The 25,908-nt window shown below is 34.6% G+C and overlaps 1 protein-coding gene across 10 annotated transcripts in view; it reads right to left on the bottom strand.

Moving 5' to 3' along the window:
- The window catches only part of BLTP1 (bridge-like lipid transfer protein family member 1), a 401,511-nt gene that overhangs the window by 115,074 nt on the left and 260,529 nt on the right, over positions 1-25,908 (bottom strand). For 8 of the 10 annotated variants that reach the window (XM_073017605.1, XM_037991533.2, XM_007999715.3 and 5 more), the window contains exons 23-33: positions 22,164-22,343; positions 20,017-20,145; positions 17,304-17,423; positions 16,329-16,609; positions 11,365-11,615; positions 8,525-8,783; positions 6,535-7,372; positions 3,499-3,569; positions 2,555-2,728; positions 1,463-1,583; positions 307-453 (exon numbers count right to left, since the gene is read on the bottom strand). In XM_073017605.1, coding sequence (XP_072873706.1) covers positions 307-453; positions 1,463-1,583; positions 2,555-2,728; positions 3,499-3,569; positions 6,535-7,372; positions 8,525-8,783; positions 11,365-11,615; positions 16,329-16,609; positions 17,304-17,423; positions 20,017-20,145; positions 22,164-22,343 — 2,571 coding nt within the window. The remainder of the gene's footprint in view (positions 1-306; positions 454-1,462; positions 1,584-2,554; positions 2,729-3,498; positions 3,570-6,534; positions 7,373-8,524; positions 8,784-11,364; positions 11,616-16,328; positions 16,610-17,303; positions 17,424-20,016; positions 20,146-22,163; positions 22,344-25,908) is intronic. The other 2 variants (XM_073017606.1, XM_073017609.1) reach the window with 1 other exon arrangement.

The following is a 25,908-nucleotide window of genomic DNA, read 5'->3' as shown; positions in this document are numbered from 1 at the left end:
CTACCGTTAAGAATGGCATATCTATGTATCTGACAGTGAAGACGAAGCTTATGAATACAGATTCTCATAAAATAATCATAATTAAATTTTCACTGCATGAATGTGGAACATTCTACTATTACCTAATATTCTGCTTAAGTAAACTATTTATATTACATTAAATTTACATTAGATCACAGGAATAAAACATATATCTTTTAATATTACACACTGTTCTACCATGATTCACGTTGGTAACTGAAAAGAACAAATCCATCAAAATGCTCTCCTCTTTCAGGAAAAAATTTTTAAATATTAAATTGTTACCTTTGGTATGCTAACATTAGTCTGAAGCCCTTTAATTGTTACATTATCTTGCTTCGTTATAACATTTGTCTGTGCTTGTCCTTGGTTAGTCGTTCCTATTGTAGGGTGCTCAGTTTTTGTTCCTCTAACGTCTTGTTTGGAAGATAACTAAAAAGATCATAAGTGAAATTATTTCACAAGCTTTTCATAACTTCCACATCATCCACAACAGCAACTCACTTATTCACACTGCCCCTCTATGCCCATCTATGTGCCAGCTGCATTCTAGTTTTACATCCCACCTTAAAATCCAAACCTTCGATAAGCTAGGAAATAGACTGGTAGCATCAGGGTTGAGAAAAGTAATACATATTAAATTGAAGTCAGCCTATAGAGAAGCAGACAGAAAAAAATGATACAGTAATTATAGGCATTTTTTAAGATCACTAAACTCTACTGGCTTGAAAACAAACTTGGTTTCTGATAATTGACCCCTTTTTGGCTAGGAATATTTTCAAATTTCTTTTTTTCACTCATCTACTCTATCACATGAAATGCCAATATATATTAAATAAACAGTTAACTAAAATAATCAGTCTCACTTTCATCTCTCTTCTGGTCCCTACTCCAAGTATAATCCAGATAAATTTGAAAATCAAATGGAGAAGCTCTGGAAGAGCACTGGGATATGACTGCTAAGCAACTGGTTTCGTGGCTAGAACCACAATGTAAGAAGAATATCACACAATGAGAGTAGTGACTTGATTCACTGAAGTGAATGAGGAAAATCTCAAAAGTAATACTAAGATACAAGTCATCTAATCATAGAGGAAAATCAAAACATAACTAGCTGTCTTAGAAAAGCAAGGTGTCAGTCCTAAAGAATATTCATTCACTTAGGGCCAAAGCTCTTTAGAAAAGGCTTGGAACTAAGCTGCCTCTGAAATAAAACAAATAAAGCTATTTAATATATTTTTTAAATAAATATTTTTACTACTAGTCAATCTACAGTACAGTTATATGTCCTATCTTTTATGGAGCCAATGACATATAAATGCTTTTAGAACATGTCCAAATATTCTGATTTAACTTGTGAAGAAAATTTTTCAAGTTTGAATATTCTGTAACCATAATAAATATTCAGTTTGCTATGCCCACTGAATTTACAAGTTCTTACATTTTCTGAGAAGGTAGTCTTGCTATTTTGGACAGCTTCCCTGAGGACTTTAGCATGAAGATCATCTACAATTGCAGCTGGATGTCGGGTACTAGCACAATGAACCATTGCTTCAATATATCTGAGGGAGAAAAACAGTAAATGAAATATTTAAATGTCACTAATCCTACAACTTAGTTTATGTAAACGTATCATGAAACATAGCACCATCTGAATATGTACAACAATTGCTCAACATTGAAATGAGAATGTCTAAGCCACATATTTAGAAATTATACAAGGGAAACATTTCTGAGGTTATCCCCACCATCACCACCCTCACCCCAAGAAGAAGTGTTCCACATTGGGCAATGATCTTTTCTTTAACAAACTTCTGAAGAATATTTCCTGTGTTCTTCATTTATATGATATATCATAAGAATCTTAATAGTATAAGTTATCAAAGAAAATTATGGGCTTTTGCAGGAAAAGGAAGATTTTCATGAAAGCTCATCTCCACTGAACCCCTTTTCTCTTTCCAACTGCTTCTACACCACTTCCATTATGTTCTATTCTCATTTTTATTCATGTCAGTTTTATATAATATGTAATATTATTATATTATGGCAATATAATAATAAATTTGAATATACAGTCAGCTCTCCACATCTGTGGGTTCCAAATCCACACATTTAACCAAGCTCAGACTGAAAATACAGTATTCAAAATACAGTATTCATGGGATGCAGAACCCACCAATACAGAAGGTTGGCTTTTTTAATCCGCAGTTTCCACAAGACCAAATGGCAAGAATTGAGCATCTGTGGATTCTGGTATCCACAGCAGTTCTGGAACCAATACCCGACAGATACGGAGGGACAACTGTAATTATTTAGGCTGAGAAAGTAGCAAATGATAACTGAAACACAGACCTCTTTAAGCATATTTTCATTTTTATTCAATCAAAATAGCTATCAATAATCTTCTATATGAACATACATATACTTGTAACTATCAAAAATCTTCTATATGAACATATCATATCACATATACTTATATCACAGAGTAATCATTGTATAAAGCAATAGTTGTATTTCTAGACAAAATCAATACCTGTCTAAAGCTTCAGCCACCAGGGGAGTCAAAACAATATCAACAGTTCCTTTTACTTCAACTATGGCTGTTGTCCTGGTCTGGGACACTGGTTGATCCAGGGTCCACTCTTCTGTTAATGTTTCATCATCTGTGTTATCAGCGAGTTTTTTTCCCAAAGGAGTATATGGCGTACTACACAATTTAACAAGCAAATCATACATTAAAAAGATCATGCATTAGAAGTTAGAGCTTCCTTAATGAGTGAACACATGCATTCATTACAACCATAAATTTTATGGAACTGGACTTTTTTTTGTTTTTGTTTTTGAGATAGAGTCTTACTCTGTCACCTAGGCTGGAGTGCACTGGTGTGATCTCGGCTCACTGCAACCTCCTCCTCCCAAGTAGCTGGGATCACAGGCATGAGCCACCATGCCTAATTTTTTTTGTATTTTTACTAGATAGGGTTTCACCATGTTGGCTAGGCTGGTCTCGAATTCCTGGCCTCAAGTGATCTGCCAGCTATGGCCTGTCAAAGTGCTGGGATTACAGGTGTGAGCCACTATGCCTGGCCTGGACTTGACATTTTATGTCCCAAAGACTTTTCAAAGGCCAAAAGAAGTACTAAAATGCTAATTGATCAAAGATGGCTAATACATCGAATGAGAAAAAAATTTTAATATATTTACCTGATGTACCTTTTGCAAATTATGAAAAATATGATACTGAATTCTTATTAGTCACCAATTTTGATATGCCAAGTTATAGCATGTTTAATAGAAATGCTACTGACTACTTATAAATGTAGCCAAAGCCATAGCAGGCAAAAGAGCTGAATTATTTTGGTAATTTATTCTTAATATAAAGTTCATACTCAAATAAAGAATGATTATTATTCAGAATAAACTCTATCCATCTCATAATCAAGGAATACACTTTAAAAGCATGTTATTTTTACTTACTTTGAAGTTGATCCTGAAAGTTGCATGCCTCTGTCTAGCAAAGAATTAGCTGTGAGCCCCTGCTTGATAACCTAGAATATAAAATACTATAGTCTAGATTTTTTTATATATTTCTCTAATTTATATCAACTGATATATGTAAATATCTGAATTACCTAATATGATTTTGAGATATTTGATATAAACGTTTGACAAACTGAGCAAATCAAAGAATATATTCAATTGGCAGTTTCACTTTGTTGATTCAAATAAATAGCAGAACAGGGTTGTGAGGGTAAAAGACTATAACTGAAACTTAAAAGCAAGTGTTTCAAATGTCTTTCCTCCAGAGTTTCTTTTCAAATTGAGTTTTTTCTCAAGTTAATTTTAGTCTTCTCCTAGCACAACCAACTTTTAAGTGGGAAAGAGAGTCACAGAAACATTAAACTATAGGAAAAACTATTCTTATATTTTATATCCATAAATGATAACATGGAAAATAAATAAATGAACCTGACTAACCAAATTGAATCTTTATAAATGCTAGTCAGTTATTTAGACTTAATGGCAAAAAATAACTTTCTTACCTCCCAGGTCACTTTTTTTCCCCCCTAACTACCCAAGCCTCTGGTAACCACCATTCTACTCTCTACATCTGTAAGAGCTTGCTTAGATTCCACATGAGTGAAATCATGAGGTATTTGTCTTTTAGTGCCTTCCTTATTTCACTTAACATAATGCCCTCCAGATTCATCCTATTCCTTCTTCATGGCAGAATAGTATTTCATTGTGTGTATATACTACATTTTCTTTATCTGTCCATTCATTGATGAACATTTAGGTTGATTCCATATATTAGCTATTATGAATAGTCCTATAATTAACATGGGAGTACAGACATCTCTTTAATAAACTGAATTAATTGCCTATGGATATTATCCATAGGCAATTATGGGATTGCTGGATCATATAGAATTCTATTTGTAACTGTTTGAGGAATCTCCATACTGTTTTTCATAATGACTGCACTAATTTACATTTCCACCAACAGTACACAATTGTTCCCCTTTCTCTGCATCCTCGCCAATACATGTCATTTTTTTGTCTTTCTGATAACGGCTGATGTTCTTTTTTTGAAGCTTTCTAAAAATATTAATTCCTTGACCTGTCTTCTCTAGAGATTTGACTGCCTAATCAAACTAGAAAGATTTATTTAAAATACTGAAATAATTCTATCCTCCCAAGTACTATTCTGCACAAAGGCCATTCAGTTTTACACTGGAAAATTCATATATCAACATATTTCCACATGGACTAAAAAGGACATTTTGAAATCTTAGCATGGGCAACTGGTTTTGGGCAAGATAAGAAAATAGTACAACCTTAAAAACAAAATTTTGCAACTGTCACTAATGTTTCTTCTTCCTTCAATAAGTATTATTCAAATGCCTACATAATCTATGAGAATATTCAACTCCATGTTTCGTGTCCCATCTTTACTAATACAGTTTACATCCAAGCCCTGGTCATTTCTTGCACAGACTACTGTGACATCTCCTAAGTGATCACCCCAATTCCTCTCTTGCTTAATGACAATTCAATTCTACTTAGTGTTCAAAGTACATGAGATCATATCATATTTCCTTAAAACTCTGAAGAGTTAATAAATGAAACTAAAATAAAATTCAAACTCCTGATGCCATGGTCTATAAGCTCTCAATGATCTGACCTTTGTTTAGGTCTCTAGCCTCATTATGAGCAAGTCTCCCCACTCACTATCTCTCGGGCATGCTGACCTCTTTTCCCTCTTCAGGGCTTTAGGAAGGTGGTTGCCTCTGCCTGGAATGCAGTGCCCCTAGGTCCTCCTATCTTCAATTCCTCATCATCCTTCAAATTTCAGTCTAAATATTATCTCCTCAGATGGACCTTTCATCTCAATACAATCTAGGTGTCCCCACCCCTTGTTATTCTCTATCCCGGTATCCTTTGGTTATCATCATAGACTCTTCTCAATTTGTAATTATATACTGATCTATCTATCTATTAATTGTCAGTCTTCCACCTCTAAACCATAAGCTCCATATCCATTTCTCTCACCACTCTACATCAAATGCCTTGTTCAGAATACTGTATAATAAATATCTGAATTATGAATAATTAAATAAGCATTTAGACACTTCAATTAAGTATAGTATTCATATTGGCTATAACCACTAAATTTATTTTGAGGTATTTTTAGCTTACCTAAAAAATTCTGTAATGCATTTTCAGAATACATTACAAAAATGCCCAACAACCATATTCATACTGAATTATAAGAATTATAAGAACTCAAATGTCAAGTAAGTGGACATTGAAGGCTTTGCATGGAAGGAGTTGATGAATTAATAAAAAGAACATCATTAAAAACTTCAAAATTTTATTTTTAAGACACAGAAAATATGAATTCAGAAAGAGTTGACCCAAATCTTTTTTTTTTTTTTTTTTTTTTTTTTTTTTTTTTTTCCCCGAGATTGCGTGTCGCTCTGCCACCCAGGCTGGAATGCAGTGGTACGATCTCGGCTCACTGCAAGCTCCGCCTCCCAGGTTCAAGCTCTGCCTCAGCCTCCCGAGTAGCTGGAACTACAGGCGCCCGCCACCATGCCCAGCTAATATTTTGCATTTTCAGTAGAGACGGGGTTTCACCATGTTAGCCAGGATGGTCTCGATCTCCTGACCTCGTGATCCGCCTGCCTCAGCCTCCCAAAGTACTGGGATTACAGGCGTGAGCCACGACATCCGGCCTATCCTAATCTTAGAGTACAGTGCAGACACAGAATATGTGTTGATGAGATTAATGCAGTGACAATCAACTATAAACCATTTCTCAATTTAATTTACTTAAATTTCTAATATTCATCAATAACTCTGTGACCTATCATACATAAAGCCATGGCTTCAGAAAGTCTATCTCTCAGAAAGGTAGCTAAAAAGAATGAGAGTAATTATAAAATAATTTCTTAAAAATCTATTTTTCTAAATAAATATATCGATGGAAACTAATGATTTGGTTTATACCTTAAAAGTTGGAACAGAAAGCTGTTCAAATGATGATGAACTTTCTTCACTGGTTGGTGTATCCAGATCAAGGGGACGATGCAATGAGGATTTAGAGGTTCTTTTGTTGGATGGGTGCTTAACTGACCAATTAATTACCTGGAACTGAGTAAGGTAAGTCTGATAACAATTCATCACAGGTTGTTGTGGAGTAATCTGTTCACTCTCCACTGTTTTCTCACCTTCTACAATATATAGATGCTCTATAACATCATCTTCTCCACCTAACGCAGAAACAAATGAAGCCTGAGAAGGATGAGTTTTGAATGGTAGAGTTCGGGAATCCTGAATGCTTTCTCCGTGTCCAGTCAGTGGTCCTTCTACACTGTGATATATGGAACCCCTACTGTAGTCAATCTGCTGGGTTTGCTTTTTCTTCTTTTTTCTACCTGGGTAAGTTCCAGGGCCTTCATCACTGCTAATGGGCTCAAATTCCTCAGCAGCAGAAAAGTAGGCTTCACTATCAGCCATTGACATGCTGGAATCCATTGATCGATACTGATGAAATGAATTAGAGTCTGCAGATGGTGTATATGGGAATGAACCAAAACTTCTCCTCTGCTTTGGTGAGTCTAGTACATTCTCATCACTTCGAGAGACATCACTACTAAACTGGACTCCAACTGTTACAGGCTGCTTGTCCCCATAGAAAGCAGCAGTAAGACTCTTAGTACTTCCAAGACGGGTGGAACAGACAGAGGCTTGTCGTTTCAAGGGAGATCTAAGAGGAGACTGACCTACTGACTTATCCTGAGTATTAGGAGACACAGGGCTGTTTCCTGAAATTTCTGTAGGGATACTAAAACAGAAAGAAAAGCTATTACCATTTTCTATACATCATAAAATTTACTCTAAGCATAAAAAGAAATATCAATAAAAATCCTTTTGGTAATTTTAATCATGTACTTTACAAATAAAAGAAAATCTACAATTTTATAATAAAATACCCAAAGTAGTAAAACAGTACAGTATGTGTTCATACCCCTCATTAGTTCCAAAAATTTTTGAGGTAGCTTAAAACACAATAAAAACTGAAAGAAACCCCAGAATGTAATCTAACCATAATCCATGGACACTAATGCATTTATAAAGTTTTTTTTTTCTTTCACATCCTTTAAAAACTTGTCCAACAAAATATACCAGGGGCCTTTGATTAAAGGAGACTGGAGGAAGAAGTTATACATAACCCCAGTATTTCTGACTTTAGTAACTGATGTAGTAGTGCCATTTTCTAAAGCAGAACAAGTTAAGAATGATAGGAATAAGGCCATTTTTAATATGTTGAGTTTGAAGTCTCCATGACATATCCAAGTAGATATATCAAGAAGGTAGCTAGGCCTTAGGAACAAAGGTTTTGGCTGGAGTTTTACATTTAAAAGATGTTAGAGAACATAATTGAAACCAAACAGTTATTGAGACTCCCTAGGGAAATAATATAGAATAAGTGGAGAAAAAGGAGAGAATGTTCAACAAAGGGCAGGCTATAAAAGGAAGAGAAAAAATAAAGGAGGAAGAAATGGAGGACAGGACAATGGAGACTGAGAAGGAATAGCCAAGGAAGTGGGAGGAAATTCTGAAATGTGCTATCAAACCAAGAAGAAACTGTGATTCAAGAAGGGAGTGGCCAACTATTAAGGTGCCAAGAGGAGGAACAAAAAGTATCCATTAGACTAGAAGGATAATATCTGAATGTTAACAGTGATTCACTCTGAGTGGTGGGATGACAAGAAACTTCCACTTTCATTATACTTTCTTGTACTTTCCTCATATCTGGAATGAATGACTTTTATAATCAGACAACAGCAAATTGACATTTCAAAATATGTTCAGATATACAGGAAACAATTTTCTAAAGTGGGGGAAAGGAGAGGGAAGAAGTTTTTCTTGCCAGAATTTTAAACAATTATAATCCTATTTATGATCAGGCTTCTAAATCTAAGTGAATACTGACCTTGCTTGGCCATCATCCCTTTTTGTCCCATGCATGAACTCTTTTTGAACCAAATGGTCATCAGCAACAGATGAGGGACTTTCCTTTTCACCAGCCAACAAAGGCTGTGCAGCACTAGAACTACTGTTCTCTTCTGAGGAAGAGGATGAACTATGAGATCGTAATGGTACTTGAAGACTAAGGTGCTGAGTTTTTCTCTCTACTTCTATTCCCACTGATTTATTTTCCCATTCTTTCCTCTTCATGGCATTCACATTACCTAAACAAACAAAAGGTGGGTTAAGTGAATACACAAAACTCAAAAGCAGTTTATAAAAAACCATGGCAATCTATTCCATTTTTAAGTACAATCTTTTTTTTTTTTTTTTTTTTTTTTTTTTGAGATGGAGTCTCACTCTGTCACCAGGATGGAGTGCAGTGGCACGATCTTGGCTCACTGCAACCTCTGCCTCCCGAGTTCAAGAGATTCTCCTGCCTCAACCTCCTGAGTAGCTGGGACTACAGGTGTGTACCACCACACCCAGCTAATTTTTGAATTTTTAGTAGAGAAAGGGTTTCAACATGTTGGCCAGGATGGTCTTGATCTCTTGACCTCATGATCTACCCTCCTCAGGCTCCCAAAGTGCTGGGATTACAGGCATGTAAAAATAACGAGTGACTAATTTCATATAGCAATTTGTTAAACATTTTAGAAATATATCTACATAAGTATAGATCCCAGGCCCATAAACAGTGAATTTTTTTCTTCTTTTTAAATCTTTTATTGGAAAAATTTCAAACTTACACAAAACTTTCAAGAATAGTACAAAGAACACCACATATCTTCTACTTGGATTTACTTATTTTAAGCATTTTCCCCCTTTTGCTCTAAAAGTTCAATGTTGACAGGGACTGTATCATTTTTCATTCACTGATGTACCTCCAGTGCCTAGAACAATGCCTCATACACAGAAGGCACTCAATACATGATTTTGTGAATAAATAACGACTTTAGGATCAGAGTGAAGCACCACTGTTTCAGAGTTTCATAAAGAGCTCTGTGATGTGTTACATAAATTGAGGGGCTGGGGGAAATAAAAAGAGAATTCTATAGCTGCCTAGATCCAAAAAAATAAATCTTGCTCAACTTCCCCTCTCCTCCTACCAACCCAGTTTTAGCCAAAAAAAATAAACCCACTAATGGAGAAAACATCTCTGTGAATAGAATGCAGTTCTAGTGGCATTCAAGGGGTAAGAGTCGTAAACCTAAAATATAATATTTACTTCTAGTACCACAAATGTAAAACAGAACAATGAAAGTCAAAAGAAAAAATGGTCTTGATTCACTTCTAAGTGATACAGGAACACAGTGTTCACTGAGAATCACCAAGAGATACAGACGCTTCCTATTAGACATTATAAGAATTTTACTTTTTTCAATGTTAGGAAGACAGTTTACTATTTTCCTCCTTTCACATCATGTATAAATTCCCTGCAAATATTCTTTCTTGAGTTTGTGATGGTTAATCTTTGAAAATCAAGCAATCTTTATAATTAGCGCCAGTTATAGCATAGTAGAGAGAACAACAAGGTGGCTCCAAAGGCCCTGATTCTAGTTTCCTCTCAGCCATACCTGGCTGTATCACTTCACGCAACTCAGTCTCAGTGATAGGCCTCAGTTTCCTTACTACGAAACAAGGATAATATCCACTTTACGTGGTAGCTTAGGGATTAAATGAGAAAATGCCAGTGTAAACTTTTAAAAATGAACATTATTCAAACATAAAAAAGTTATATAAGACAGCTAAATTATTACAATCTATCTTATCACTTAAATGCCAGGAAGTTTTGGTGTTTGCTGATTTTATAAGATAATCTGCTCTCATGCTAGCAAACCTACCAAAGTACCTTAAAATAACTTGTTCACACTTACACTACTCAGTAAAAAATCATTTAAACAGGAATTTTGCATATGTAGTCCACCTGTTTGTTTCCTCTAAGAGCTTCTATACATGGGAAAGCAATCTGATAAACTCTTAAAGGTAAAATTACCCCTTTCCTATCTTTTTTTGTCTACTGATAAAAGGCAGAGGTAAATTAATATTTTTAAATTAATTAAGGGGAAATGGCTAAATATTCATGAAGTATCAAGACTTTTCTGCTTTTAACATCTTCACAGCATGGCAACTTAAGCAGTAAATATTGCACTGAATCACAGGAATACACAACTAAAGAAATCCAGAGGAAAATCTGTTTCTGAAGTCTCTGAAGAAAAGACTCTAGGTAAATCTAAATATAATACACTTAAAGTCACTCTTCACTGCTCATACCAAACTGATGTATTTGCAGAGTTATGCTAAAGATTCTAAGACCAGAGTTCTTTTCTTGACATGTTTAATTTTACTGATAAGGGAACTATTTTGCAAAAATAATTGGTAACATGGGGGCCAATAGTATAAATACTACTATTCAAAAGTTTTCGTATAAAAGCAAGCTGGTGAAACAACTGTTACCTTGAAGCACAGCTATTCCTAAGTATTTATCTGGATACTGTGTTACAGGAAAATAACAGTATGTAAGGAAATATTTAGAATAAACTCCATGAGGAAAGTCACCCACGTCAACAACAGAAGATCTGAATTAGCAGACCTACTTCTGCCCTGTGTAACTCTGAAACAATCACTACTTTTATCTGGCTTTAGTTAAGTCATGTGCAAAACAAAGGTGGATTATACTAAACCCTACTCATAACATTACACAAAATAAATTGAGTTGAACAGAGTTAACACTGAATTTCTCTCAGAATGGCATAGTGATGAAGAAAATAAACAACTAGCACAAGTAACGAAACATTTTATTACCATCTATAATTTTGGGAATTTCTTTAGTAATTATCCATTCTCCAGGCTGTAGCAGAGACTGTCCATAATACATATCAGACTCTGCACTTGTGCTTGAAAATGCAGAGCTACTGGAAGGTGTCAACTCTTCAAGTTTGAAGAAATCTAGGCCAGTTACTGTGCCACCAAAGAATCTGCAGCCACCAAGACAACCACATTTGTTTCTACACCTCTTATTCTTCAGGATATCATCTGGCCACAAAAACCACAACCTAAACAGAACCCAAAAGAAAACAAAAAACAACAACATAAAAAACAAATCATTAAGAAATGAAAAACTTTTTGATAGATAATTAAAGTTAATTGTAAATATTTTTAAATGACAAAGTAAACACAAAGGTTTATTACTACTGTGTGTGTGTGTGTTTTTTTAATCATTTGCCTTTCTAAAAACATATAGTCTTACCAGAGCAAGTGAGGTGGAAATTACCAGAATCAATAATAATAGAGATATGGCATACATTAAAAAGCCCAAAGCATTAAAAAACAGCAAATATAAAAATCAGACATTTAAGTCCAGTTTTACAATGTAGTAAACATTCTCAAAAAAACTAAAATTTTAAGACATTAATCCAAAAAAAACCATTAGTATAGATTATGCTTGATAGCTCATTACCTTTAGCATCTCAGAGCCTATTTCACAATGCAAATTTAAAACACTAAAAAATTATAAATATGAAGCAACTGACATTATTTCTTAATAAAATTAAAATAATGAACTACTCCATATTTTAGAGAAAAATAATATCCAGGTCTACTCCTTTCTAATAAGGACTCCAAATAAAGTATTAAAAATGTATGTAAACTTCGGGTTCTGTATAAGTGACTCACAGATCTGTCAGTATTTATTAACTCCCCTCCTTTCTTAAAAAATAGGGCTGAGGCAGGAGAATGGCAAGAACCCAGGAAGTGGAGCTTGCAGTGAGCCGAGATCACGCCACTGCACTCCAGCCTGGGCGACAGAGCAAGACTCGTCTCAAAAAAAAAAAAAAAAAAAAATTATGTAATAGAAATTTGTGAGAAATATCTTTATTCCTTTTTTTTTTAACTTTAATAAAATCCTCTCACGTTTACAGTCTATTTTTCTAAGCATTTTTACATGTATTGTCTCCCTGGATTCTCAAGACCCTCACAGGGAGACAGAATAGGTATCATCACCTTCATTTTACATTCATTAATTTATATTTCTTGAACATATCTATTAAGTGCCTAGTGTCATGCTAAGCAAAACTGAGATGGTCTTATCCATATGAAGTTTACAATACAGAGGCAAAGATAAACAATAAACAAGAAAATAACAGCAAATAATAAATTGTATCAAGTGCTATGAGGTAAACAGGGTGTTGTAACAAAGAAAATAGGGAGAATCTTTTAAAAAGTAACATTTGAGACATTAAAGATGAGATGAAACAACTTAGAAGTGGAACATCTATCTAGAGAAGACAGAAGGAAAAATGTATGAGTAGGCCTTAAGATGAGGGACAGCTTAAGGTTACTTTGGTCAGATGTTACTCATTTCAAATCACTTCTGTATTTTAAAGTATTAAGTCAAGCAGCAAAGATATCTTAAAACACCATCAAAATAAAAGAACTTATACACATAATAGACATTTTTTTACTTCATTTCCACAGCAAAAGCTTGGTAGAATGCATGACTTTGAGTCCTCTAAACCTGACTTCAAATTCTAGCTGTGCCACTTACTAACCCTAGAACTTCAGACAAGTCAACATCTCTAAGCCTGTTTCCTCATCTGCAAAATGATGGTATGATACATCTAATAAGATCATTGTGAGAATAAAATAGCATAACACATGTAAAGCACCTGATGCAAAATCTGGACTACAGAAGTTACACAACAAACATTAGCTCTCCTTTCCTATCTTTGCATAATCCAATGCACTAGTTGTCAAACGTTAGCTTGTATTAGAATCAACTGAATGGCTTGTTGAACTATAGAGTGACTGGGCTTCACCTCCAGAGTTTCTGATTGAGGTCTGGGAAGGCCTGATTATGTATATTTGTAATACGTTCCAAGGAGATGTTGATGCTAGTGGTTTGGGAGCCATATTTTTAAAAAACATTAATCTAACGGAACTAATTGCCTATGTATCCAGTAGCTTTTCCAGTAATATCAGAAATGAATATACTTTTCTCTAAAACTCCTGGGAATCCAACATGCACAAAGGCAGCCAAAGCTGAAAGTCAATGAGTTACCATGTGGGGAGAGCAAATTGTCATGAATCCTAGGAATCCCTGTATGTTCCTGCTGGGGATGCCATGAATGCAAACTCTGTCCAGCGTATTTCACAGGGTTGTGTTTGGAGCAAGCAGCCTTGAGGGTTGAGGTAATCCTTCTCTCTGGAAAGAGTAGGCTTGCTTCCACTTACTATAAAAATAGTAAGACTCCCCAAGTTCACTGTTCCTCTTCTTCAACATAATCTACTTTATGCACATATTCATCATGATGGGCCTTTTTTTTTTTTTTTTTTCCTCCCGAGACTGAGTCTTGCTCTGTCTCCCAAGCTGGAGCGCAGTGGTGCAATCTTGGCTCACTGCAACCTCTGTCTCCTGGGTTCCAGAGATTCTCCCACCTCAGCCTCCCGAGTAGCTGGGACTACGTTATCCCCTCTAGGACTCAGGGACAGAGTTGATAGATTTAGCGAATAAAATACAAACAAAAATAAGTTTGTTCTATGCAACATGTGGGGCAAACTTACACTAAAATGTGTTTTGTTGTTTATCTTAAAGTGAAATTTAACTGGGCATCCTGTATTTTATCTGACAACTCTATTTGGTGGGTACAGGGAACCAACCTGCCAACACGTGACTGGCTACCACTTTTGCTGTAATATAGTCTCTGATCAGAAGTTTTGTGTATTTTGCCAGCATCCATGAAATTGTAACAGCTAACTTGTTACCTTGTAAGAAAGATAAAAACCCCAGACTCTTCACAATTTTTGACAAACTACAGCACTGTAACCAACCTAAATGAGCTACTTGGAGCAACTTGAGTCACCTGAAGCAACCTCCTCAGTTCCATTACCACCTTGCTCTACCACCTAACCTAATCAAAAACAGACATTTGTTTCACACTAAGTGGCTTCCTGAGCAATAAATAACAAAGAAATCCAATTTATTTTACACAATATTCTTCATATATGAGCTTTCATACTCAGATATATGTCAAATCTTCCTCAATTAAAAGATTAACGTAATATCAATAAAAATCTCAACAGATTTTTTTTAACCAGAAAAATGGTTCTCAAGTTCTTCTGGGAAAGTTAACAGATAACAAAAAACATTTTGTGAAACAGAGAAATGGATATGTATTAGGTGTAAATTTTTCCCTCTGTATTTGAATAGGTATTTGCAGAAAAAGCGATTTATCTCCTTACCTAAAATAATATACACATGTACCCCATATAAAATCCAGAGGGATTCGAGTTTTATATGTTAACCAGAAAAAGGAAAAGAAAAAAATAATAACAGATGCTATTGATTACTAGCAAAAGAATGGCTTTCTCAAATTAGTAACTGATATATCTGAATGTATAAAATTAAAGTCATATATGAAAATAAAAACAAAATTAAAAGATAAACTGTAAAATGCTAGCAACAGAGATCACAAAAAGGGTGATCATCTATAAAGAGCTCTCAAAAATTGAAAACCACCAAGACCCCAGTAAATAAATGTACACAGAATATAAACATTCAATTCACAAGTGAAGAAATCAAAACAGCTAACAAATGTGGTTTTTAAAGTATTAATTTCAGAAATGTATAAATGCAAAATAAAGAGACGCCATCTTTCACTTATCAGAAAATGCTCAAAAGGTAGTAATGGTGCAGGGTGACAGGGACTAGCTAAAAAGCCATTGGGGATATAAACTGAAATAATTTCTGGCAAGTAATTTGGGAATGCATATGAAAAGTCTTAATTTTCAACTCATTCATCCTCCCTTCCAGGAAATTATCTAAAGGAAACAGCCAGAAAGCATGGGAAAATATTTTATGTGCAAAAATGTTCCTCTATCATTTATAATGGAAAATTTAGAAACAATCTAAATATTTAATATAAGGGCAATGGCTAAATAAAACATGTTGTGTCTTTTTGGTAATGTATTATCATTTTTTTAAAAGGATCTTTATAAAATGTTTAATCATGTGGCCAGATGCTTGGGATATAAGTTTAATACAAACATGCAGAATTTTAAACTGTATATACAGGATGATTTCAAGCATTAAAAAAATACAGCAAAATCCTGGAGATAAAATTTCATGTGGTGGGGTTATGATCATTATTTTCTTTTGTTTCTTAATAATTTCCTATATTTTTAGAATTAGCATATATTAAATATACAATGGGGAAGATGGGGATGGAAAAAGTCATACTATCATTTTAAATGGAAGTGATTCAGTAAGAGGCGCTGGCAACTTTTAAAATCATATATAATAATTTCCTAAGGACCAAGGAAATAGGCCTGAGTACTCTTAATCTTCCTTGCAGTTCTGAAGGCCCATAAAAGGAGTTTTATACAGTAGACGGTAGTAGTACTGTGATTTCTAGGAATTAATGATGACTTGAAAGTGGAGAGCTGTGGTAAGAGAGAAAATGTAGTGCTTTACAAAATGTTATTTGGGGACCATAACTTAAACTTGTTTCACTGTTGGCATACATGGTATAGACTTAGAAACACATCAGAAAATAATGTTACTTCCAACAACTATACCATCACCAGAGACAAGATATATATTTACTTAGATATTAGGTCCTTATATATTCATTGAGGTGCAGCAGCACAATTATATTAGGTCTTTATTTAAAATATTCTTAGTCCATTCTCTCAGTAGAATTTCCTCTATAATTATCTAGTTATTTTCATCTGAACAGGAGACTACTGCCATTCTTAAAATTTTCACTTACCTCTTAGTTCTGGCATCATGAGTTTCTAAGAAATGTCTTTGTGCCTCATGTTTAGAATGATGGTCAGCAGCTAAAGCAATATCAACAGTAATAAGTCCTAAATTGGCTGACCCAGCTTCAAGCCAATAGGCCCTCCGTAGCACTGCAGGCTGAAGTCCAATTCTACAATTATTTAATTGCTCAATGTACTGTCTCACTTGAAAATCCTGAATTGCAGCACTGATTCCTTCCCCAACTGATTGATTGTGGAGATTACAGTTTGCAACTCGAATTGCACCCATCTAAAATTGAATGAAGAAAACGAAACAAAAGTGTAATTTCTGTATTTTTAAGTAGCTTAGCCAAAACTACTGAATAGGTGATCATTTCAAATAGAGTAAAACATAAATGGAAGGAGAAAATACAGGAAAAAGAAATAAAAAAGGAAAAAAATGGGAAGGGACAAGAAGGGAACAGAAAAGTTAAAGAAAATAAAAACAAAAATAGACATTTTTTTAAAAAGAGGATAAAAGGAAAAAAGCAGAAGTCCACAGGCGAACAAAAGAAGTAAATAATGAAATCATAGAAACTTAACGAGGCTTGATTTTAAACTACAATCCATAAAAGAGTGGGAAACAAATGTTTTCAGGAGCCAGGCAGAAAATATAAATGTATGAATCCTAAAGACATTCAAAAATCACATCATTTAAAAGCACTACCAGTTTACATCGCGATATAAAAGCAACCTACTATTTTATATCCCTGCCATAAAACAATGTTATAATAACTCAGAGTAAATAACTGGTGAAAGTATGCCTTAAAAAAAAAAAAAATACTGGAAGAGAACATGGAGGAGTAAAAATTAGAACGCTTTCTCCTAAAATTATGTGGCAGTCAGTGAGATGACAAACTATAAGTGTGTATTTTAGTTCAAGAAATAGAGGTTTGGTTTAGTAAAAAGGAAAAAGCACTACACTGGCCGAGCAAAACACTTACCTTTATATTTGTAGCACAACCATGCTCAACAATATAAATATCGGCTCCATCTACTGCTAAACGAGTCATAGTATATTTCAAATCATCTGAAGTTGGACAAGGCCCAGGAATACAACTCAACTAAAATAAAAAAGGATTGTACATCTAAATCATCACCGTCAACTTATTATTTTGACAGTTAAGTCGTCTTCTTTAAATAAACACAAAAAAATCTAGTTATTGATGTATTTTTAAAAAATCTAATTTCATTCTTTTATAATAAATGAAATCAGCAGTTAAAGTATTATAAATTAGAAAACTATACATTAGAAAACAATAAGTAAGCATGCACCATTTTCATTCAGAAGAGGCAAGTAGCAAGTCTAACGGACAATACATATACAACTTCTTACTGAAACTCAGAGAGGATAAGCAGAGTAAAGTGATAAGTAAACAATGTCACAGGTTTACAAGAATTGTATGAGTTTAGAGTTGTAAGGTTTTCTTACAGGTACTCCATACACACAGATGTATTTTCACACACACACATACACAAATATATTCACTGTAAATATTATGATATCTAAGATAATCCATATTAATTTTATTTTACATCTAAAACACAGATTTTTATGATGTTTAGGTTAGAAGAAAATGTATATATCACTTATATCAATAAATTTCTTGAGGAGATGGCAGCCCTGAGTAAATTATTGGCCCAACAGCATGAAAATGCTCATTAGTGGCAAAGCCAGAACTAGAAACAGGTGTCTTACAGTGTAGTCAATACTCTATAAGGATATATTTCCTCTGGACAAAAATAGACCTAAACAAACTAAAGTGGCAGAATGGAGATCAGTAGTTGCCTGAGGGGCTGACTGCAAAGACACACAAAGGAATTTTCTAAGGTGATAGAAATGTTCCATATCTTCACTGGTGATAATAGTTACACAAGTATATACAGCATTTGTCAAAGCTCAAACTGTACAACTTTATTTATTTTTATTTTTTATTTTTATTTTATTTTTTTGAGACGGAGTCTTGCTCTGCCGCCCAGGCTGGAGTGCAGTGGCCGGATCTCAGCTCACTGCAAGCTCCGCCTCCCAGGTTCACGCCATTCTCCTGCCTCAGCCTCCCGAGCAGCTGGGACTACAGGCACCCGCCACGTCGCCCGGCTAGTTTTTTTGTATTTTTTAGTAGAGACGGGGTTTCGCCGTGTTAGCCAGGATGGTCTCGATCTCCTGACCTCGTGATCCGCCTGTCTCGGCCTCCCAAAGTGCTGGGACAAACTGTACAACTTTAAAAGGATGAATTTAATGTATGTAAATTATGCCTCAAACTTATTTTTAAAAATTTTAGGGCCGGGCACGGTGGCTCACGCCTGTAATCCCAGCACTGTGGGAGGTCAAGACGGGCAGATCACGAGGTCAGGAGATGGAGACCATCCTGGCTAACAGGGTGAAACCCCATCTCTACTAAAAATATACAAAATTAGCCAGGTGTGGTGGTAGGTGCCTGTAGTACCGGCGACTTGGGAGGCTGAGGCAGGAGAATGGCCTGAACCCAGGAGGCGGAGCTTGCAGTGAGCCGAGATCGCACCACTGCACTCCAGCCTGGGCCACAGAGCAAGACTCCGTCTCAAAAAAAAAAAAATTTTTAATGGAACGTAAACACTTTAAGTTAAAAAAAAAAAAAAAAGAAAGAAAGAAAAAGGAGGGGGAGGCTCCTAAAGGTATATTTATATTATCCATAAAAAACTGCCTGCCTGACCTATGACTAAGGAACCAATTCTGTGAAGCCTGGCAATGTGTTTATAATAAGAAAAAAAATAATTTTAATCACCAAATATAGCTGTTTCCTTCAATGTCAATATATAGGCATGCATTACAGATTTTTTTGGATGGAAAAGTAGGATGAACTACTTTCAATTCACAGTAATATAACACCAAACAAATATAATTTGTATAGCAGAAGAACAAAAAAAGAAAGACACATATGGGAAAGAACTAGAAAGAAAAACTAAGCTGTTAACCACTGTGTTGTAGAACCAGGGTAAGTTATTTTTCTTTTTTGAAACAGCCATGCTTTCCAGATTTTCTGAAATAACCACACTTCCAAAATCAGGGGGAGAAAATGCCTCCCTCCCCAAATTCATAAGAGAGAGTATTTATTGCACAATAATACTATGCATTTCACTGCCACTGCACGCGGTTTTGGGGATTACCATCTACTTTCTGCAATCCTTGTGAAGATATTGTAATGACCCTTAATGAAGGCGGCACAATGTTGTGAAAAGAGCATAACATGTGGTGTCAGGAAACCTAGCAAATGACCAACCTTGCTATTACATTATGGGAGAAGTGGCATGTCCAGAGTGGTCTGCAAACCATGTCATGTGAAGAATTCAACCTTCTCCTTGTTTCAATTTCTAAATCTTCTACATAAATATATAGCCACATCCCAACAATGCAATATGACATGAATGTTAACAGCAAAAATGTAAGCAAAATATAATTTTTATAATTCTGTTTATTTTTTAATTTGTATGTTTTAATAATCATCTCATATTTAGATATTTTAAAATGGCCAAGAATTTTAAAAATAATTTTATTAACTGAAAAAACTGCAGTTTGCTTCAAGGTTACATGTATTTGACTTGAAGCTGATATCTCAATATTCCATTTTTAAAAATTCATAAATGTTTATAATATTGCTAACATATTTGTTAACATACCTTGGACTCACAGAACCGACGATCAATTCCATGCTGACATATTATTACTGATTTTGGTCTTTCCAGTTCATACTCCCGACATACCACATGAAAAACAAATGTCTGTCCCCACTCCAAGAGGCATGCCAGCTACAGATAATCAGTGACAAGTTGACAACACTGTTAGCATTCTAAATAAGTGTTCAGAGTTTAAAAGCTTCTGAAGAATGTTAACATGGCTTGGAAGAACCCAAACACTATCTTAAAACTTCTGCTAAATAAGCAAATTGTTAGCCAATGATTTTTGCTACCTTTAATATCATTTATATGCTTATGTTACTTTTCCTTTATGAATGACAAAATGCATTGCCAAAATGAAAACTCATTTCAACTGAAAAATTTCACTTCAGCAACTTTTAAAGCAAATCCTTTTATTCAAGGTTATATATCTTTCCTGTTACATAGCTAACTGAAATGCCCACATAGAAAAGCACCTAAAATTCTCTAATCATAAACCAAACTTTTATGTGAGAAAGTATCTAAATATCACATTGAGCTACAATTTTTAAAAACCAGGTATTTTGAAGATTAAAGCACTTTTGTTTATGTAAATAGAACCTTAAGTAAGCATATATTATAATTCTTCAAATCTTCAGTTTTAAAAAAAAAAAAAACCTTAATTTTATAATTGATTAGAGCTGTTAAAAACATTGAGAGATAGATATACATGGCATTATCCCCCCAAATAAGTACATAATTTAAACACTTGGAAAATATAAATTTTACTTTTAAAACATACAGAGAATGGAATAAACATAAAAGTGCCTACAGATTCATGAACTGTACAGCAAACAGTGATGCCGAGATTTTATGCAAAAGAAAGAGAAATGTTTCACCTTATAAACGCAATTTATAAACATGTAAGATTCTAGCACTCCTTAGAACAAAGGAATTGTACCAGCACAGCTTTATTCCCTTCTTAGGGAACAAGCTGCTTTGGAATATGCTTCAGTTTTCACTTGTATACTTAGGGATGGGAAATGGGAGATAATAAGGAGAGGACAGTTACAAGGCCAGTGAGCAATGACTATTGCTTTTCATCCGCTTTTATACATTCCATTATGCATTTCTTTTCACATATTTTTATAAATATCATTATACATTCTAATATTATATTGAGATGACGTTCAACTCCAAAATATCCCTTTTCAATTCCATTCATTTTCCCACCATTTCTAGAATATTAATTTTTGCTACCCTCTGACGATTTCTTCCAGGTAAACAAGGCATCTAGGTTCTTCATCACTTTCTTGTTGCTACTACATACCTCTAAATTATATGTTTTATACCCATTCTATAACTTTTTATCAAAATTGAGTATGTAGCATTCCTATCAAGTTCGTCTTTTGAAATATCAAGATGAACATTCATATTATAATAAATATATGACTCAGGTGAAATGTTAAAATAATATGGCAATTCAACTAAACTTCAGTGGCCAATTAGAAACAAATAATATATTAAGGCTTTTGTGCCTTCTAAGGATTAAATGAAAGGGGTGGTGGGAGAGAATTTATCCAAAAGGATCACACCTAGAATTCTAGACCAGATTTACTTACCAGTAAATTCACTCTTATTTTTTGAAACTATTATAAACATCACTAACAGCAGGTACAAATGATGTAACCTTGCTTTGGGACATGACAAGCAAAGAACCTTATTACCTAATCCTTAGCATCATAAGAGCTACTTTCAAATCCTACTTAAGAAATATGTAAGAAAACAAAGTTCTTAAAAAATTACTCCATATAGTAGAAAAATAAGATTTTTTCCAACAATGGAGGGCCAAGTAACATAATTTTAATAATATATTAAATTGACTTCTAGAACAGTACTCATCCTGAGTTTTTCCCAAAGTCTCAAATTCTTGGAAATATTACATAGAACTACATACATTACACCCAACAAATTATATGTGGCTCAGAAAAGTGAAACTTGTCTCTGACTCACCTATAACTAAAATTCTGAATGGCAAGAATGACTCCCATCAGAATGCCATCAGTGGAAATGCAATGAACATTCAAACAGGCATACAAGTTATTCTTGAGAAGGTGGATAAAGAAAGGAAAAAGAAAATAAGTCAGGAGATAGTACTCTGAAAACCATACCTGTGGTGCTGTGACCTTAGCTGTAAGACTTCCAGCCTGCACATCAATTAACCATGCGTATTCTAAGGAATCACTTCCCAAAGGAAGACCTTCTGCTGAGAACATAGCATGTGCTCTCAGCTGGAGACCTGACAAATTGATGTGACCTTCCCTGAGTACTTCATCCACAGGGGGTCGCTGCTGAAAACAATAATGATGAGACCATAAAACGTGTAAGAAAATCATATTATAAATTCTAGTTGTTTCCCCCGACACCCCCTGCAGAGATGAACAATAAAATCATGCCATCTATAAGGCTTCAGAATCCACAAGCTCCTAACACAACCTTGTACCCATAGAGGTAGTCTGAGTTAAGCATCTTTAATGAACAATATCTATGACAGCCCAACTATTATAAAAAGCAAGATAGCTGAGTCCTAAAAAGTAGACAGATCTCTGATTGGCAACTGCCTTTATGAATAACAAGAAACTACAGTAGTACTCTGACAGGGAATACAAGAGACCAATCTTTTGTAGGAAATCCAAGAATCGTGAGATTAAAATATTTTTTAAAAGGAAGATAACATTGAAGAACATGGACTGTTAAGACCAAAAAATGAAGAATGGTGGTGAAAAGTAAACTTCCATACAGATTTTGAGGACTATGTAAATACAAGGATAGTTTTATCTTACAGAGAATAATTTCATACTCACTACTAAAAAGCCGCATGTATTTCAAAGGGAAAATTTCTAACATATTCAGAGAAATAAAGGATATGTCATAAAACAGATTATTTCATGGAACACTAGTTCCACACATTAAGAATAAAGAATCAAATAAGTCTGGAAATGCCCTACTGATCAGCCACCAATTTCTGTTAAATCTACCTCCCAGTCTCTCACAAATGCATTGACTTTTTTTCATCTTCAGTGCTCTCATCCTGGTCCAAACAGTATCACCTCTTGCCAGGATGTTTCCAAGGTATTAACTTTTTACATCTCTCTGCTCCATACTCTATCAGCAGTCACAGAGATCTTCTAAACATATGAATCTGATCCTGTTCTTGCCTCCAGACCATTAAATGCTACCAGAGCACTGCCTACCTCAACTTGTGGCACGTTTTACACTTGAAATTATTTATCTTAATTTTAATGTTCACAATAGTTACATTCTCCCCCAGGTTCATTAATGACCATTTCTGTCTTATGCACCAAGTATCACTGCACCTAACAGTGACCACAAAAAGTAGATGCTGCTGACTAGACAGATTTCTTCACAGCAAGTGTTCACAGAGTCTTCAATATACCAAGATACACTGAGGCAGTTCACAGATTATTTCCCAACCTAGTTTTATTACGGTATTCCTCTTCATGTATGTCTAGGCTACCTCACAGGGTTAGTGTTACTTGCTTTCAACATATGTTGGGAAACAGTCTTAAAAAAATTTTTTGAAGGAAAAGGGCTAACTCTAATTTGTAAGAAACTTTTTTAAAAAAAATTCAAATTGTGACTACAATAATCACTCTAGAAGCTCTTCTGATCCAATTTTTCATTTAATTTTCATCCAAGCTATGTGACTTTATATAAAATCACCTGACTTCTCCAGGCATTAATTTCCTTACCTTTTTTACTGAGAGAACTGGGGAAGGTGGTCAAGAAAGTTATCTTCTGACACTGAGACTCAATAATTCTCAGTATAAAACTTTTACGAAATTTTTTAATCTCAAAATTACATGTGGATCTTGGGATTTCCTAAGGTAGAGCCTACATGATACACCAATAAACATTATATTCTAAATTTTATTGCAGTTTGCATCATGTGTGGGTTGAATGGCGTCCCTCAAAAATATATGTACAAGTCTGAAGTCCTGGAACCTATGAATATGATCTTTCTTGAAAACAGGATTTTTGCAGATATAATTAGGTTATGGTAAGTTTACACTGAGGGTGGACCCTAATCCAATATGACTGGTATCCCTGTAAGAGGAGAAAAAGTGGGACACACAGGCACAGAGAGAGAGTGGCAGGCAGTCGAGATGAAGGCAGAAATTTGAGTGATTCATCTACAAGCCGAGGAATACTAGGGATTACTGGCAACCACCAGAGCCTAAGAGGAGGCAAGGAAGGATCTTCCCCTACAGCTCAGACAGAATGTGACCCTGCCAATAGGACTTTGAACCTCCAGAACTGTGAGAGAATACATTTCTGTTCTTTTATGTCACCTAGTGTAGGATACTTTGTTATGGCAGCCCTATGAAACTAATACATAAGATGACCACATTATGCATAGTTTCATAATGGGACACAGTAGTCCATCAGTCACCTTAGATCCTTCGTCTTGAAGCCTTAAGACTGTTGCTACCCAGGATAAACTACAAGTGGGCAACCCAGATTTGAGCCTTGGAAGTAGACAAAGTGTGAACCCTCTCACTGTGAAAGAACATTAGATAGTATAATGACAGATGAAGAAAAAAATTCTTAGGAATAGTTGTGTCAACACTATAGAACATAAGGTAAGTAGACAAGCAAATTCCAAGAGGATATATATGGTATCTTTGTCTTTGGGGTAAGTTGTCAACCATCTAGGAAATGAATTATCACTAGTGCTTCTACTTCCACCTTGATATCTCTACTCCATGAACTCCTTCTCTAATCCCCAAATAAGTCATACTTTATAATTCAGTCTCTCTACAAGTTTGCCATACCTCTATAATAAGAATGAATGTGAACATTCATAATCAGCTCAATAAAATGTTTTCTATGTCTGGAAAAGTCTTTTAAAAGTACAGTGATTAAAAGTTGAAGTGTTACCAGGTAGTCATAAAAAACCAGGGATAGTCATCTACGATTCCCAGAACTTATCCATAGAAGACTTTCCCTTTTCCCTTTATTAATTTCCTTAATAGACTGAAAAAGGGAGATGGGCTTCCTCTCCACACACCTGCCTCCCACAATAAAAAACAACCGATTCTAGTGACCCACTAATTACAGAGAGGAGGACAAGAGTTTTTTTTTAAGGTTAATATGGCAAGTTAAAATAGTGTTATGTGAGATCTTTGTGATGATGGAATAGTTCTGTATCTTCATTTTGGTGGTGGTTACATGAATCTACACATGATAAGATGACCTAGAACTATGCACACACATTGTATCAACGTCAGTTTCCTTGTTTTGATACTATGATTATGTAAAATAATTTTACCATGGAAAACAACTGGGTAAAGAGTACACACAGGATCTCTCTGATCTTTGCAACTTCCTGTGAATCTATAATTATTTCAAAATAAAAGTTTAAAACCGGAAACACTCATTCTGTGGCAAAACAAAAACAATGCCTAGCACATATTAAGTTTTAGCTAATATGATCTCATATATGTCAAATATATGTATGAAAAATTAAATTAAAATTCCATGAAGAAAAATATAGTCAGTGATGGCAAAAGAATGAAAAGGGGATATGCTATTTTAAATAAAATGATCAGTTACTACATATAATCATAATAAATGATCATTCACTGATGATTTCTGGGTATCAGATTCATCTTCACATTTATAATTTTACTTTCTCTTGTATTACGTTCCATTTATATTTCTAAATCACACAACTTGATTAAAAGTAAGACGGGGCATATAATGCAGTGATAGGTGCCACGGAAAGCCATTTGGCTTTTTAAAAAATAATAATAAAATTATAATCTACCCAGAAATGTAATAAATTCTCAAATTCTCACTTGATGAATATCATTGGTTCTCTTTTAAAAGAGC

The sequence above is a fragment of the Chlorocebus sabaeus genome, chromosome 7, assembly GCF_047675955.1.
Source record: "Chlorocebus sabaeus isolate Y175 chromosome 7, mChlSab1.0.hap1, whole genome shotgun sequence".
NCBI classification, from domain to species: domain Eukaryota; kingdom Metazoa; phylum Chordata; class Mammalia; order Primates; family Cercopithecidae; genus Chlorocebus; species Chlorocebus sabaeus.
The sequence above is the reverse complement of the archived record's forward strand: the minus strand, read 5'-3'. Positions and strand labels throughout refer to the sequence as shown.